Source organism: Megascapheus bottae, chromosome 1 (assembly GCF_031878675.1).
Source record: "Megascapheus bottae isolate mThoBot1 chromosome 1, mThoBot2.hap1, whole genome shotgun sequence".
NCBI classification, from domain to species: Eukaryota; Metazoa; Chordata; class Mammalia; order Rodentia; family Geomyidae; genus Megascapheus; species Megascapheus bottae.
Genome location: NC_143509.1, coordinates 96,540,660 through 96,554,309, shown reverse-complemented (window position 1 = coordinate 96,554,309; position 13,650 = coordinate 96,540,660). Strand labels below are relative to the sequence as shown.

Below are 13,650 nucleotides of genomic sequence, written 5' to 3'. Positions count from 1 at the left end.
AATGGTAAAACACTGGCCTTGAGCAAAAAAGCTCAGGGATAGTGCCCAGGTTGTGAGTTTAAGCCCCAGGACCAGCATACACAAAAAGGTTCTTGTTGAAGAAAAGGATAGTAGTATTATGCCATTATACTAAGTTACAAATGAAATGTGTAATGCAGTAAGAGTGATATATAAAAAATGCTGTTTGTTTTTAGCACTGTTACCATTTTGGTAATAGAAGAAAAGAAACTAGTTATCAAACCTTTCGTTGGTTTGTTTTTGTATATATGCTAGTACTAGGGCTTGAACTCGGGTCATCCCATTCTCTTGTTTGGCATTTTCCTATTCAAGGCAGTTGCTCTACCACTCCTATACTTCTGGCTTCTCCTTGATCAGTTGAAGATAAGAATCTCACAAACTTTTCTGCTTGGGCTGACTTTGACCTGCAACCCTAAGATCTCAGCCTCTTGAGTATCTAGGATTATCTGCATGAGCCAGCAGTGTCTGACAAATGCCCCTCTTAAAAAAAAAAAGGATCTCTACAGAAGTTGAGTGTGGGTTCACAGTGAATAGTGCGAGATTTGGGGCTTCATCGGATTCTAGATCCACCTTGAAATGGCACATCTAGTTTATGTGTAAGACTTGAGGAAGGTCATTGGCAGATGCCTAGAAACAGGCCACTTTGGCTAAAGACTAAACCTGGAAATGATTTTTCACAAAAAGACTTGGTTGAAGAGGCCTTAGAATGGATTTAATGTCTTAGACTTGAAGGATTCAAGTGCAGCTTCCCGTCCTATCTCAGCAGAGCTCCAGCCAGCAGATCAGCCTGCCCATTGGTCACCACTCCATTTCTAGGGAGAGTCCAGCCTCTCTGTTTGGTTAGTCTAGAAAATTCTTGGTGACAGTGATCTTTTTGGTGACTCTTACCGTTTAACTGTTTCCAAATTTACACCCAGAGGCTACTGCTGGTCTTTCTGGTAACCTTTCAAATACTTGGAAATGCTTTTGGCCAGGATTCCACTTTGGACCATGGTGCCTTAGGCTCCTGAGCCAGCCTCCCTGTTCTTATTTGCAGGTCTGCTCTGGAATGAGGCACCCTGGCCTACTGGCCCAGCCCCAGGCAAGCCAGCAGCTGGACTCTTGCAGCGTTCATTTCCTCAGCCACACTGAACTTCCTTCCGGGATCAGTAGCTACTTCATACACGTCATAACTTTCTTTTGACTCACATGGGGAGCTCCTGGTGCCTGAACCCTGCAACATCAACTCTTACCCAGTAAAACCTTCCTTCCTCATCTCTCCTCCCTTCCCTACTCCTCAAGCCCAAACACAGAACTTTATTTCTTTGAAATGCTACGATTGTGGCAGATGTTGCTACCTGTCACAGTTAGTCCTAGCTATTCAGAAGCCTGAGATCTGCCTATCCCTGTTTGAAGCCAGCCCCACTCCCCCCTCCAAGACCCAGTTAACTACCACCAAAATTTCAGAAGTGGGGATGTAGCTCAAGTCTTACAGCATCAGCCGTGGATAGAAAAGCTAATAAGCAAGAGTGGTGGGGGGCTCTGAATTCAAATCCCAGTACTAACACCTCTCTCTCTCTCTCTCTCTCTCTCTCTCTCTCTCTCTCTCTCTCTCTCTCTCTCTCTCTCTCTCCCTCTCTCTCTCTCTCTCTCTTTCTCTAAATTAATTTTTAAAAAAATAACGGAAGCTGGGTGCCAGTGGCTCATACCTGTAATCCCGTCTACTCAGGAGGCTGAGATCTGAGGACTGAGATTCAAAGCTAGTCTGTCATGATACTCTTATCTCCAATATACTACTTAGAAAAAGCTGAAAGTGGCCCTGTGGTTCATAGAGCTCAAGTGGTAGAGCACTGGTCTTAAGTACAAGGCTCAGGACAGTGTCCAGGCCCTGAATTGAAGCCCCAGGACCAGAAAAAAAAATGAAAAATTTAAATAAATACAAAGGAAAGAATGAAGGAATGAAGGAAGATTGGTTATCATTGTGATTTTTGTTCTGGTAATCAAATATTGAATTCATTTTGGATGATAAAGTTCCTGCCTGGATGTTTATTTATTTCCCTTTTAGTTGTTATGAGTTTTGTTTTCTTGAGACAAGATCTTTCTAAATAACCTCAGCTTTTCTGGAACTCATGATCCTCCTGTCACAGATGCCTGTATGCTGAGATTATAGGCATGTGCCACCATGCTAGGCCTGCTTGTATCTCTCTTAAGATCACATTATCCAGAGGCAGAACAAACTGAATTTGAAGATTTTCTTTTCTTCATGGATGTACATGTTGACTTAGGTTGTATCTAAGTCTTCTTTTCCCAGCACCACACATCTAGATCTCTGCTCCTAGATAGCCACTTCAGAAATATTTAACTTTGATTTTGTCATGGGTTAGCTGTAGAAAAGAGTAAACTGTAGGATGTGTGGAGTCCTAGGAAAATGTGGGCCTTTTTGTTTTTGTTTTGGTGTTCTTATCAATTTAAAGGCTGTCATCTCAGATCAGTTCCTCAGCCCTGCTCTGGTAGCCCAGTCTCATTTAGTCTAGGGGAAAAAATATGACCCAGGCTGGCATGTCACCCAGTAGCTTAAGGTAGCTTGGTGACATCACATAGGGACAAAGATTAGAAAGCTATTAAGGAGACAGCATGTAGATCTTGCTTTGTCTCTATTTTTCTGTAAGCTCAGAGGAGGGATTGTCTTGGTCCCTTTTCTGCTGCTATAACCAAATACTAAAGACAGTGTATTTTGTAAAGAAAAAAAAGTTTGTTTGGGTGCCTGATTCTGGAGGCAGAGTAGTCTGTGAGCATTGAGGTACCGTCTTCTCAGTTTCTACTGAGGGCTTTATGTTGCTTCAACTCTTGGAGGAAAGAAGGACAAGTAGGAGGGTCCAAAGGAAAGGGGCAGGGCTTACTTTGTAACAACCCCTTCAGGGGAAGAAATCCTGTCCCATGTGGGCTACAACTCACCTACACAACAAAGGCACTGATGTACTGAGGTCAGGAGGGCCGGTTCTCATGGCCAAACAGCTCCCACTAGGCTCTGCCTCCCAGCATTGCTGCATTGGAGGCCAAGCTTGACCATGGCTGGTGGGAGGGAGAAGTCATGTGAAAACCATAACAGGAACGTTGCCAATATCCCGGACAGCAGTCTAAACTTTGGGGGATGCTGAGGTACAGCACCCCACTCACCTTCCTCTTGGGGAATAATGATGGGGCCAATTTGGTACTGCAGTTGAAGGTGAATTTACAGGGCTGGAAATTAGTGGAAATTGGTGTGGAAATTAGTCGGGGGCCAGCGTGTCCCCCTTCGTGTTCAAAATACCGTGCAGAGTAATAGTTGGCTTTCCGTTACTATCATAAAATACTTGCCACAGGCTGTTTATGCAGGGAAGGTTAAGGTAGCTGACAGTTTTGGAGGTTCCAGACTCACATCAGGTTGCTTCTGATCTTTCACAAGAACAGCACGGCAAAGTGGTTAGCCAAGCAAGTACTCATATCTTGATCCAGGGACACAGAAGAGAACGGGTATGTCCTAGAATTCCTTTTGAGCATAGTCTTCCAATGACCTGATGGCCCCTCACCAGTCTCCTCCTCCTGATAGTTCCCAGCACTCTCCCAGGGCACCATCGCTGCAGGAAGCCTTCAGGATTTGGTCATTGTGATGTAGTAGTCATGTTCAAGCCTTAGCAAGCCTTGGGCTGATCTAGGTCTTAGTATACAATTGGTGTACCCTTACACTGTACAAATATGTTACTGTTACTAATAGCATGTGTCCTCCTTTCTTGAAGCATTATTTTAAATTTATGTTGTATATGAAGACATACTTAAGATAGGGAAATTTCCTCCACCTCTTTGCCATTAACCTTATTCTCCAGTACTAACTGCACCCAACTGTTTTAGATACTTCTAGAACCGTTTTTGTTTCTTTGCTTTTGTTCTTACATTTGCCCTTGTTTCTCATTAACATGCTTTTACTGTGGTTTGTAGACATGAAGAATAATAGACGTCCCACTGAGGTTTTGCTTTCCATGGTTTTAGTTACCTGTGGTCAGGTGCGGCCTGAAAATATTAAGTGGAAAATTCCAGAAATAAGCAACTTGTACGATTGACATAGCTTTTATTACAGCATATTGTTAGAATTATCCCATCTTACTAGAAGTTCTTGCTGTTAATCTCTTACTCTGCCTATTTATAAGTTACAGTTCATCGTAGATACATAGGTAGAAGAAAACAAAGCCGCTGTGTACACAGAATTCTGTACATCTCTGTTCCCAGCATTCACTAGGTATCTTGGGAGTCACCCAAGTTCCTACTGCGTTGACTTTTTGTTAGGAGACATATTTTGCTATTATATATATATATATATATGCTTGTATATATGTATTCACACACAGAGAGACACTTCTTTCTCCTTCCTTTATAATTATATGAAGATTTAAAATTAAATCTCAGTTGTCATTGTTATTATGTTATTATGACCATATAAATAGAGTTAGCTCCTGAGCCCAGTGGTATATTGCAGTTTTATTTCTCTTCTTAGTTAATTGTGTTTCTTCTCACTGCGTCCCAATCCCCCCTCCCCGTCTCCTCCACTACCCCAAGCTCAGTTTTTGTTTTTGTTTTTGGTAATATAGCTGGTTTCTGCGTGTGTAGTGTGTTAGGTAGTAATCATGCCTATTCCCCTGGCATGGGCTTCCCTTTTGGCCCCGTCCTTCCCTCCCAGCTGTCTGTCTCTAGGCCTCATCTAGACCAGTCTCCAGGCTATTGCTGCCTTCCTTAAATTTCTGAATCTCCGGTGTTTCTGTGTGTCTGACTTCCCTCCCTCCCTTTTGTATATAAATAAGCACATTCCTCTTTATGACTCACTTGTAACAGCCACCTTATCAAATTGTATGTATTCAACACTGCCTTCATTCTGTCTTTCACTGAAGTTAATATTGTTCAATTATTTCCTAATTGCATTCTCACTTCTTTTTTAAAAATAATTGTTATCGTCGAGCTGATATACAGAGGGGTCACAATTACATGAATGAGAAATGAGTACAACTCTTTTCAAACCATGTCTCCCCATCATTCTCTCTCTTCTGACTTTTCCCTCCTGTCCCCATCTACAAGATATACAATTAGCATTCTCATTTTTCATTCTCTCTTGTCCACTGCAGTTTCTTTTTCATTCTGATGTAATTAGAACCAGCTACTGACCAGTGGTGTTCTGACCCTTGGAGTGATTTGTTCCTCGCTGCCTTTCCTCTCCCCTTTCCTACTTCTTATTTCTTCATTGTAACCTGTGCTTTTGTTAGCTTACAGCTTTCTTCACCCTCCCCTCCCCTCCGTTCTTCTCCCCTTCCCTCCCCTCCCCTCCCTGCTTCAGGCCTAGTTTATCTTCTTCTGTCTGCTTCACTCTCAGTTTTTCTTTTTGGACATTTTTATCAAATGCTGATGATTCTAGTCTCTGATAGAATTTGAGAGGTGCCTGCCTATCTGGTTAATTCTTGGGGCTCTCATAGCCTAAATAAACAGCAAGAATCCTTTGTTTGAGGGGTTCCAATGGATAGTACCCATTGATCTTTTCTTGGGACTAATCAACTCTTTTGGAGATGATTTCTATGTCTTCCATTCCTGGGGCTGGCTTTTCTTTCTTCCCTTGATTTCACCAGACCTCACTTCTCCCCCATCCTGGATGGACTCGGGCAGAGTTCTCTCCAGGTATTTAAAAAGAGTCAGTTAAGGCTGGTGTACATAAAGCTCTTAAACATGATAACTGTAAAACCAACCAGGAAAAGGTCTTTCTGGAATTCACAGAGGAACTTCTTTAAACTTAGACAAGTAAATTCCTTCTTTTTTGTTCTTTTAAAATGGAAAAAACAAAACAAAACAAAACAAAAAACAACTAAGAAGTTTGACCTCCTGTACAATTATTGTTGTGCTTGTATAAACTCAGATTACCCAAAATTTTAGTTTCTTAGGTCTGGCATATATTCTGTAGCATATTTCTTATGTTTAAAATAAAGCTCCCTGTTCCTGCCCCTCACATAAACCATTGATTATCTGAAATCACTGAGTGTCCTTCAGACAGTGAGTAATTCAAACTTGGATCTATATAAATAAGTAATGTAAGTAATGGAACTCCAAGCTTCATCGGAACCCTGTGCTCAGAGGGGCTCTTATGCAAAATGCTTTTTTTTCTGATTGTATTCCTCTCTTCGCAATGATTTGGCTTTTTCTTCTCACTGAATTGCATGTAGGATTGATAGCATTTCCAGAAGGTGAAGGAAGAATCACAAACTGCTTTTTTCACTGGACATCGATGGCTTACATTGTAGTCCTGGCTACTCAGGAGGCTGAAATCGGGAGATTGTGACTTGAGGCCAGCCAGGGCAAGATAGTCTATTAGACTGTCTCCAATTCACTAGTAAAAAGACAGAAGTGGAGTTATGGCTCAAGTGGTAGAGCACCAGCCTTGAAGGAAAAAGCTAAGGAATCGTATGTAGGCCCTGAGTTCATGCCCCAGTACTGCTCCTACCTCCCCCCCCCAAAAAAAAGTTCTTTGTATTTCTCACCTGGTATTTGATTAATGGAAGGTAATGAACTGTAATCATGGTTTAGAGGATGGTAAGCATGGTTTCTTTTTCTTAATATTGGATGTTCCCCACCTTAAGGAGGTGACACAATGACACAATGTGAATGGTTCCTACAGCCTTTCTTATGTGTCTGAATGGAGGGCCAGGAGAGGCCATTCTGGAATCCCTCACATCACATTAGCAGTCAGCTTTGATCAACTCTGGATTGTGAGGCCTGGGACTGTCATGAAATACCCACTTAACTAGCCCCTGGGAGCAGTCACTTCAGTGCTTTCCCTCCCTGTCACCAACTTCCAGCTCCCTGTGTGCTGCTGCTAAGGGACCAACTTGGCTGAAAAGCTCATTTAGTGAATTGTGCCTCTTACGCATTGATTTGGCTTAATGATGGAGAATGGCGGGGACTGCTGTTTTATTTAGACAGGGCCACAGGAATAAAAATTCTCTCTAATGGAACTGCCTTCAATCATTGACAGGTTTTAAAAGAGTTCAGAGGGCTGAGACATACTTAGTAGTTAAAAGGGCTGATGGTTAAAATTTTCATAAATCTGTCAACACACATTTCATTGTAGTGTAGATTTTTCTAGCTTTTGAGGAATGATATACTTTTTTATGTTTTATTTTGGATGTTTTCTTTTCCTGGGATAGAACTGAAATTTGAACTTAGGGCCTCATACTTGACTTTTTTACTCGAGGCTTATGCTCTACCACTTGAGCTACATCTCTACTTCCAGCTTTTGTTGTTGTCATTGTTAGTTGGAGATCAGAGTTTCTCAAAGTTGTCTGCCTGGACTCTATCATTTTGGGGGAGAGGGGGTGATCAGGAGTGGGTATTGAACTTTGGGCCTGGGCACTGTCCTTGAGCTGTTCAGCTCGAGGCTAGCATTCTACCACTTGAGCCACAGCACCACTTCCATCTGTCTTCTTACAAAGCTGGAACTCTACACTCATTACAAGACCCTTCTTTCCATGGAAATGTCTACTTTCATTGTCTTTAAGTAAATAAGTTTCAGATTAGTTCCTTTGCCACAATTAAATATTCATCTTCACTTTCAAGGTGATGTCGGCTCCATCCTTCCCACTTTTTAACTGGTAAATGGACATGGCCCCTCTCTTATCATAATGGTCCCTGTCACCCTCGGCCCAGTCTGTCTGAGGTGTGCCTAGAAGAGAGCAGAAGCTAGTCCCTTTCATTGAGCAGAGAGAATATAGGCATTGCTTACAAAACACAGAAGATTGTTGTGTTTTGGACTATAAGGGACTCCTTTAGCTTTCAAGCCTTGCCTGCATTGAGTTACACTTCTCTCATAGCTATCGGTTTATCAGGTACGAGGCTATGTATTCTGCTATGTATGCAGGCTGTGTAAGGAATTATCCTCAAAGCTTAGTGGCTTAGCATTCCTTCTTAGCCCTGCCAGACGTCTGGTAGAGTTTGGCTCTGAGTTTGGTACTCAGCCTGGTTCCTCGGAGCCAGGTAGATAGGAGCTTTATGGGTCCGAAGGGCAAACATGAGATCAACAAACTTTTACATTGCTTCTACACATGTTTCATTGGCCTAACCCAACTGATACAATCATGTTTGACGTAAAAGTTGGTCACAAATGTCTCTGCTTCTGTTTCTTTGGAATGTAGATAGCTCAAAATTTCAAGTGGGCTATGCCACTTGGAAAGCATTTGGGGCAATCATAGGATTTTAAGGGTCAAGATTGGCGTGTTGTGTTAGAGAAGAAACAAAACAAAAACAATTGAAAATACAGGGTTGGAGGGGCTGGGCACTGTGGCAAAGCCTATAATTCTAGCTACTTCGAAGTAAAGATTGGGGGGACCATTGATTGCAGTGGAAGGCCAGCCCAGCAGGCCATTTTTGAGATGCCATTTGAAGCAGTGGCTGGTGCAGTGAGGCCCCTGGTTTGGTTGGCTAGTGGGGAGGCACATGGCTGGGCACAGTGGTGTGTGCCAGTCATCTCTAGCTACTCAGGAGATACAAGTAGGAAAATTGAAGCCCAGACCATTCTTAGCACATGCAGCGTTGCCAGGAACTACTGATGAATGTGTTTATGGATTCTCCTCAGATAGTATTGCTCTGACTGCCTGGAGCCTCTTTCCGTCTGTCAGTGTTTTCATAGTTGTTTAGCTTTGGGATAGGACCATTGGATTTGAGTAGTGTTACTCTGCTGGGAATTAGTGTCTTTGGGCCCCAAATACTTTATAAATGATTTGTTCTCTCTGGAAGATGACTTTTGCCTCACAGCCCTTCTCTTGACTGGAAACCAAGATGTCTGTGTAATAGTACCATTTACACAGTGAGTGCCGTAAGTACCTTGGGTGGGCAGGTATGATAGTCTTTGGAGCACAGGGGAGAGTGGGGTTCTGCTGTGAGGCTTTCCATGGATTGATTCCTTGTAGGAATAAGTTAGGTGACCTACCACCTTGACCTGCTCGCATGGATGTACCTTGCCAAGAGATGACAGCTCTTCCTTCTTGTCCCTTCCTCTTACAGACCATCAGCCAGACAGAGCTAGAAAACTGGATCACTGCCATCCACTCTGCCTGCGCAGCCGCCGTGGCAAGACACCACCACAAAGAAGACACACTCCGGGTCCTGAAGTCAGAAATCAAAAAGCTGGAGCAGAAAATCGACATGGATGAGAAGATGAAGAAAATGGGCGAAATGCAGCTGTCTTCAGTCACCGACTCAAAGAAGAAGAAAACTATATTAGATCAGGTATTTGTACATTCATGTGCAGTCCCTGGCAGAGTCTTTAGGTCTTTCCAAATTTTACTGTTGCTTGGGAATGGTGAAACATCATTGTTTATCTCCCTGGCAGACTGTCATCTAGGCTACTGTATTCCTTTTTGTGTGCAAATGCCAGTCCTAGAGCTGAAACTCAAGCCTGGGCACTTTTCTGAGGTTTTGTGCTCAGGGTTAGGCCTCTACCACTTGAACCATATCTCCATTTTGCACTTGTGGTAGTTAACTGGAGATAAGAGTTTCATAGACTTCACTGCCCAAGCTGGCTTCAAATTGTGATCCTCAGATCTCAGCCTTCTGAGTAGCTAGATTACAGGCATGAGCCAACAGCATCTGGCTGTCTCCTTATTTATAACTGTTTCCTTCGCTCTTTGCTCACTGTTGATTGTAGGAGCTAAAGGAAACACTGTGACACTGAAGAGTAGACAAACACAAATAGAGGAGCCTTGCAGCTCTCACCAGTGGTGGGATTCAGTTGTATGGGACCTGTATAATTGGAGAGTCTGACATTTCTTCTTTCCTGTCATTAGATTGACTTGGAGCTAAGGTATGCTGTGGTACTCACCTCTACCTCCCCAGCAAATTCAACATTCTAAATTTAGGAAAGGGAAAACATGCTTTTCAAAATGTATATAGCTCTCCCTTGCTATGGGAGACTGGACCTGAGATCTGCCCTGGATACCAAAATTTGCCTTTCTGTACAATGGCTTAGTATTTGTATAGAACATGCTTCCAATGTCTCATACATTAAATCATCACTACATTATTCATGTTGCCTAATATAATGTAAATATTACTTTGATGAGGGTTCTACCATAATCTTCAGGGAATGTTGACAAGAAAATATCTGTACTCATGTAGTATTTGTGATCTGTGAATAGCTGAAACTACAGTTGCACAGCCTATTTGGTATGGAAGACTTACTATATAGAGCTGGTTAGAAGGAAAAAGACCAATAGTTAGGTGTGCATATTCTAAAAAGGATAAGTTGAGCAAAGTAAACAGAGGGGTTTTTTTGCCTTGTATTTAGTTATTTTAAAGTCAGTGATAAAGTTAAGACTAGTGGCTCATGCCTGTAATCATAGCTACTCAAAAAGCTGAGACTGGAGCATTGTAGTTCAAAGCCAGCCTGAACAGGAAAGTCTGTGAGACTCTTTTCTCCAGTTAACCACCAGAAAACTGGAAATGGCACTGTGGCTCAAAGAGTAGAATACTAGACTTGAGCCCAAGAGCTCAGGGACAGTGCCTAGGACCTGAGTTCAAGTTCTATGATTGACCAAAAGTATATACCTAAGAAGCTTTAGGTTCCTGTATTTTACCAGTTAGGAGTGTGTGTGTGTGTGTGTGTGTGTGTGTGTGTGTGTGTGTGTGTGTGTGTGTGTGTGTGTGTGTCATGGGGCTTGAACTCTGGGCATAGATACTGACTGTCCTTAAGCTCTTCAGCTCAAGGCTAGCTCTCTACCTCTATGAGCCGCAGTGCTACTTTCAGTCTCTGGTGGTTAATTAGAGATAAGAATCTCATGGACTTTCAAATGTCCAGACTGGCTTTGAACTACGATCCTCAGGTCTAAGCCTCCTGAGTAGCTAGGATTACAGGTGTGAGCCACCAGTGCCCAGCCTAGGATTATAATTTGTACTGTACCACAGAGACCTTTGAAAGAGTTACCTAAGAGAAGGTGAACATTTGTTTTCCCCTTTTCTCACCTTTTCCCTTCCTGTATCTTCCCTGCCACAGATCTTTGTTTGGGAGCAGAATCTGGAACAGTTCCAGATGGACCTATTTCGTTTCCGTTGTTACTTAGCCAGTCTCCAAGGTGGGGAGCTGCCAAACCCCAAAAGGCTACTGGCTTTTGCAAGCCGACCAACCAAAGTAGCCATGGGCCGTCTTGGGATCTTCTCCGTATCCTCTTTTCATGCCCTGGTGAGTAGAGGCTAATGAATTTTTTAAAAAAGAAAGTATTCATCTTGCTGCTTAATAGCTAACAGGACTTGTCAGGAGTCTGCAAAGTGCTTTACTGGTTTAGCACTATATGTGGATTTCTGAATGTCTTTCCTCAAGCAGATGCAAATTTCCCTGTGAAGCTGTTTGAAAGTTTACTACTACTTAAGTGTTTCTTGGTGTAGCCTAAACTATTGTGCAAAAGTCATGTGAAAGATGCTGTCTTTTTTTTTTTAAATGATGCTAGGGATAGGCAAATGTGCCAGTCTTGATCAATTCCTGATAATGTCTTAGTAGGTGTTTATAACTCATTTTATTTTATTTTTTGCCAGTCCTGGCTGGAACTCAGGGCCTGGGCGCTGTCCTTGAGCTTTCTCAAGGCTAGTTAGTGCTCTACCACTTGCACCACAGCACCACTTCTGGCTTTTTCTGTGTATGTTGTACTAAGGAATCAAACTCAGGGCTTTGTGCATGCTAGACAAGCACTCTACCAACTATGCCAGGCTCCCGGCCAACTCTTGTTATCTTTAGGCAGTGCTGGCTTTTGAATCCTAATACATATTTTTAGTTTTGACCTTATAGACTGGAGGGCTTTCTCTCATACACATAGGTATGTTCTAATCCCCCTTCCTTTTCCCTCTTCAACCACCCCTCCCTTCCCTGCTTCCCCTCACCACACACACATTCACATACCATATATTAAATGTAGAACTCCTCGGAGATCTCCTTTTACTTTAACATTGTTTGGTGATTATAATTACCACTTTTTTTATCATTTATTTTTGTGTTTTATTTTTTGTTGGTTCTAAGATTTAAACTCCGGGCCCTTGGAGGTCTTTTTACCCAAGGCTGGTCACTTAAGTCACAGCATCACTTCCAGCATTTTTTTCTGGTTCATTGGAGATTAGAATCTCACAGACTTTCCTACATGGGCTGCTGGCTTTTAACTCTGATCCTCAGATTCCAGCCTCCTGAGTAGGTAGGGTCACAGGCGTGAACTACCAGCACCTGGCTGTAGGTAGGCGTTATATTAGAAGGTGAACAACTGCATGATGCAGCAGGTACACATATGTGTTAATCAATGAAGGGAATTATCATCTGCCCTCCAGAGCAGCAGATTGTATTTATATTCTGTAATTTCATGTACTGACTAAATTGTAAACATCTTTATGTACTGTTGACTCCTTTCTGCTGAAAAAAAAAATCACTGTGCAAATAGTTGATCCAAGTTGACCCCTACTTAAAATGTTCTGTACCTTAGCATGTTTGCTGTGGAATGAAATGCAAAGTCTTGGTTTTTAGAAACTGCTTTGGAAGACCTTTGCTGCTTGTTCTTGTCTTGCCACGTCAGCTGATCCTTCATTGAATTCAGAGCTGTAATTCAGTCAGAGGCGTTTGTGTTCTTTATAAATAGATTAATGTCATCGTTCAGATAATTAGGGGTAGATTTACATTTTTAAAGAAGTCTTAAACCAATTTCAGGAGTTATTAAAATTGGCACCCTGATTTGTTCTGTTAATTACAGCTTTGCTCTTGGCTTGCCTTGCAATACCACCTCTCCATGTAGTTTCTGCATCCTATTTTTTTAGCACTATGAGGTAAAGCACTGTGATGAATATGGCTTACAAGTCATTTTCAGTTGATGGCATTTATCTAGGTCTGTATCTTTAAGGCCTGGATAACAAATTTAAACTTAGACAAACTTTGTTCTGAACTTAAAAAAAAGAGGGATATATATATATATATTAATTTAGCTCTTTGTCTGACTATTCCAATCAAGGGAACTCAGTAATAATAAGAAAATTTGGAGAACCAGGTACTGGTGGCTTATGCCTTTGCTCTTGACTATTCAGGATGCTGAAATCTAAGGATTGCAGTTTGAAGCCAGCCAGAGCAGAAATGTCTATGAGACTCATATGCCAGTTAACCAACAAGAAGCTGGAAGTAGAGCTGATATGAGGCTCAAGTGATATAGCACAAGACTTGAGAGGAAAATCCAAGGGAGAGAGAGCAAGGCTCTGAATTAAAGCTCCAGTACCAACACACAGAGAGAAAAAAGAGAGAGAAAGAAAGAGAGAATGTGGGAGCAAGAGAGGATGCAAGAGCAAGAGGGAAGAGTATATGTGAACTCAAAATAATATAGTAAGGTGGCATCCATAGTAAAGTTAAATCCCTAGTGTTCACAAAGCCCTTTATTTTACTATGCCTTGATAGGATTTGGAGAAAATAACTTTACCTTTCTCCTGAGTCTTGTACCCTTTTTTCTTCCCTGCAACAGACAAGGAAGAGCTACTGTATTGACCATAATTTACCTTCTGACCTTCTGATTTTCTCTATCACAACATCTATGATTTGTATGTTCTTTGCTTTTGGTGGGAGGTAATTAAAATCTGGCC

General features: G+C 42.0%; 1 protein-coding gene across 3 annotated transcripts in view; it reads left to right on the top strand.

Annotated features, from left to right (window-relative positions):
* The window catches only part of Tiam1 (TIAM Rac1 associated GEF 1), a 335,042-nt gene that overhangs the window by 238,974 nt on the left and 82,418 nt on the right, over positions 1–13,650 (top strand). For all 3 annotated transcript variants that reach the window (XM_090348555.1, XM_090348551.1, XM_090348565.1), the window contains 2 exons: positions 9,064–9,288; positions 11,051–11,236. In XM_090348555.1, coding sequence (XP_090204681.1) covers positions 9,064–9,288; positions 11,051–11,236 — 411 coding nt within the window. The remainder of the gene's footprint in view (positions 1–9,063; positions 9,289–11,050; positions 11,237–13,650) is intronic.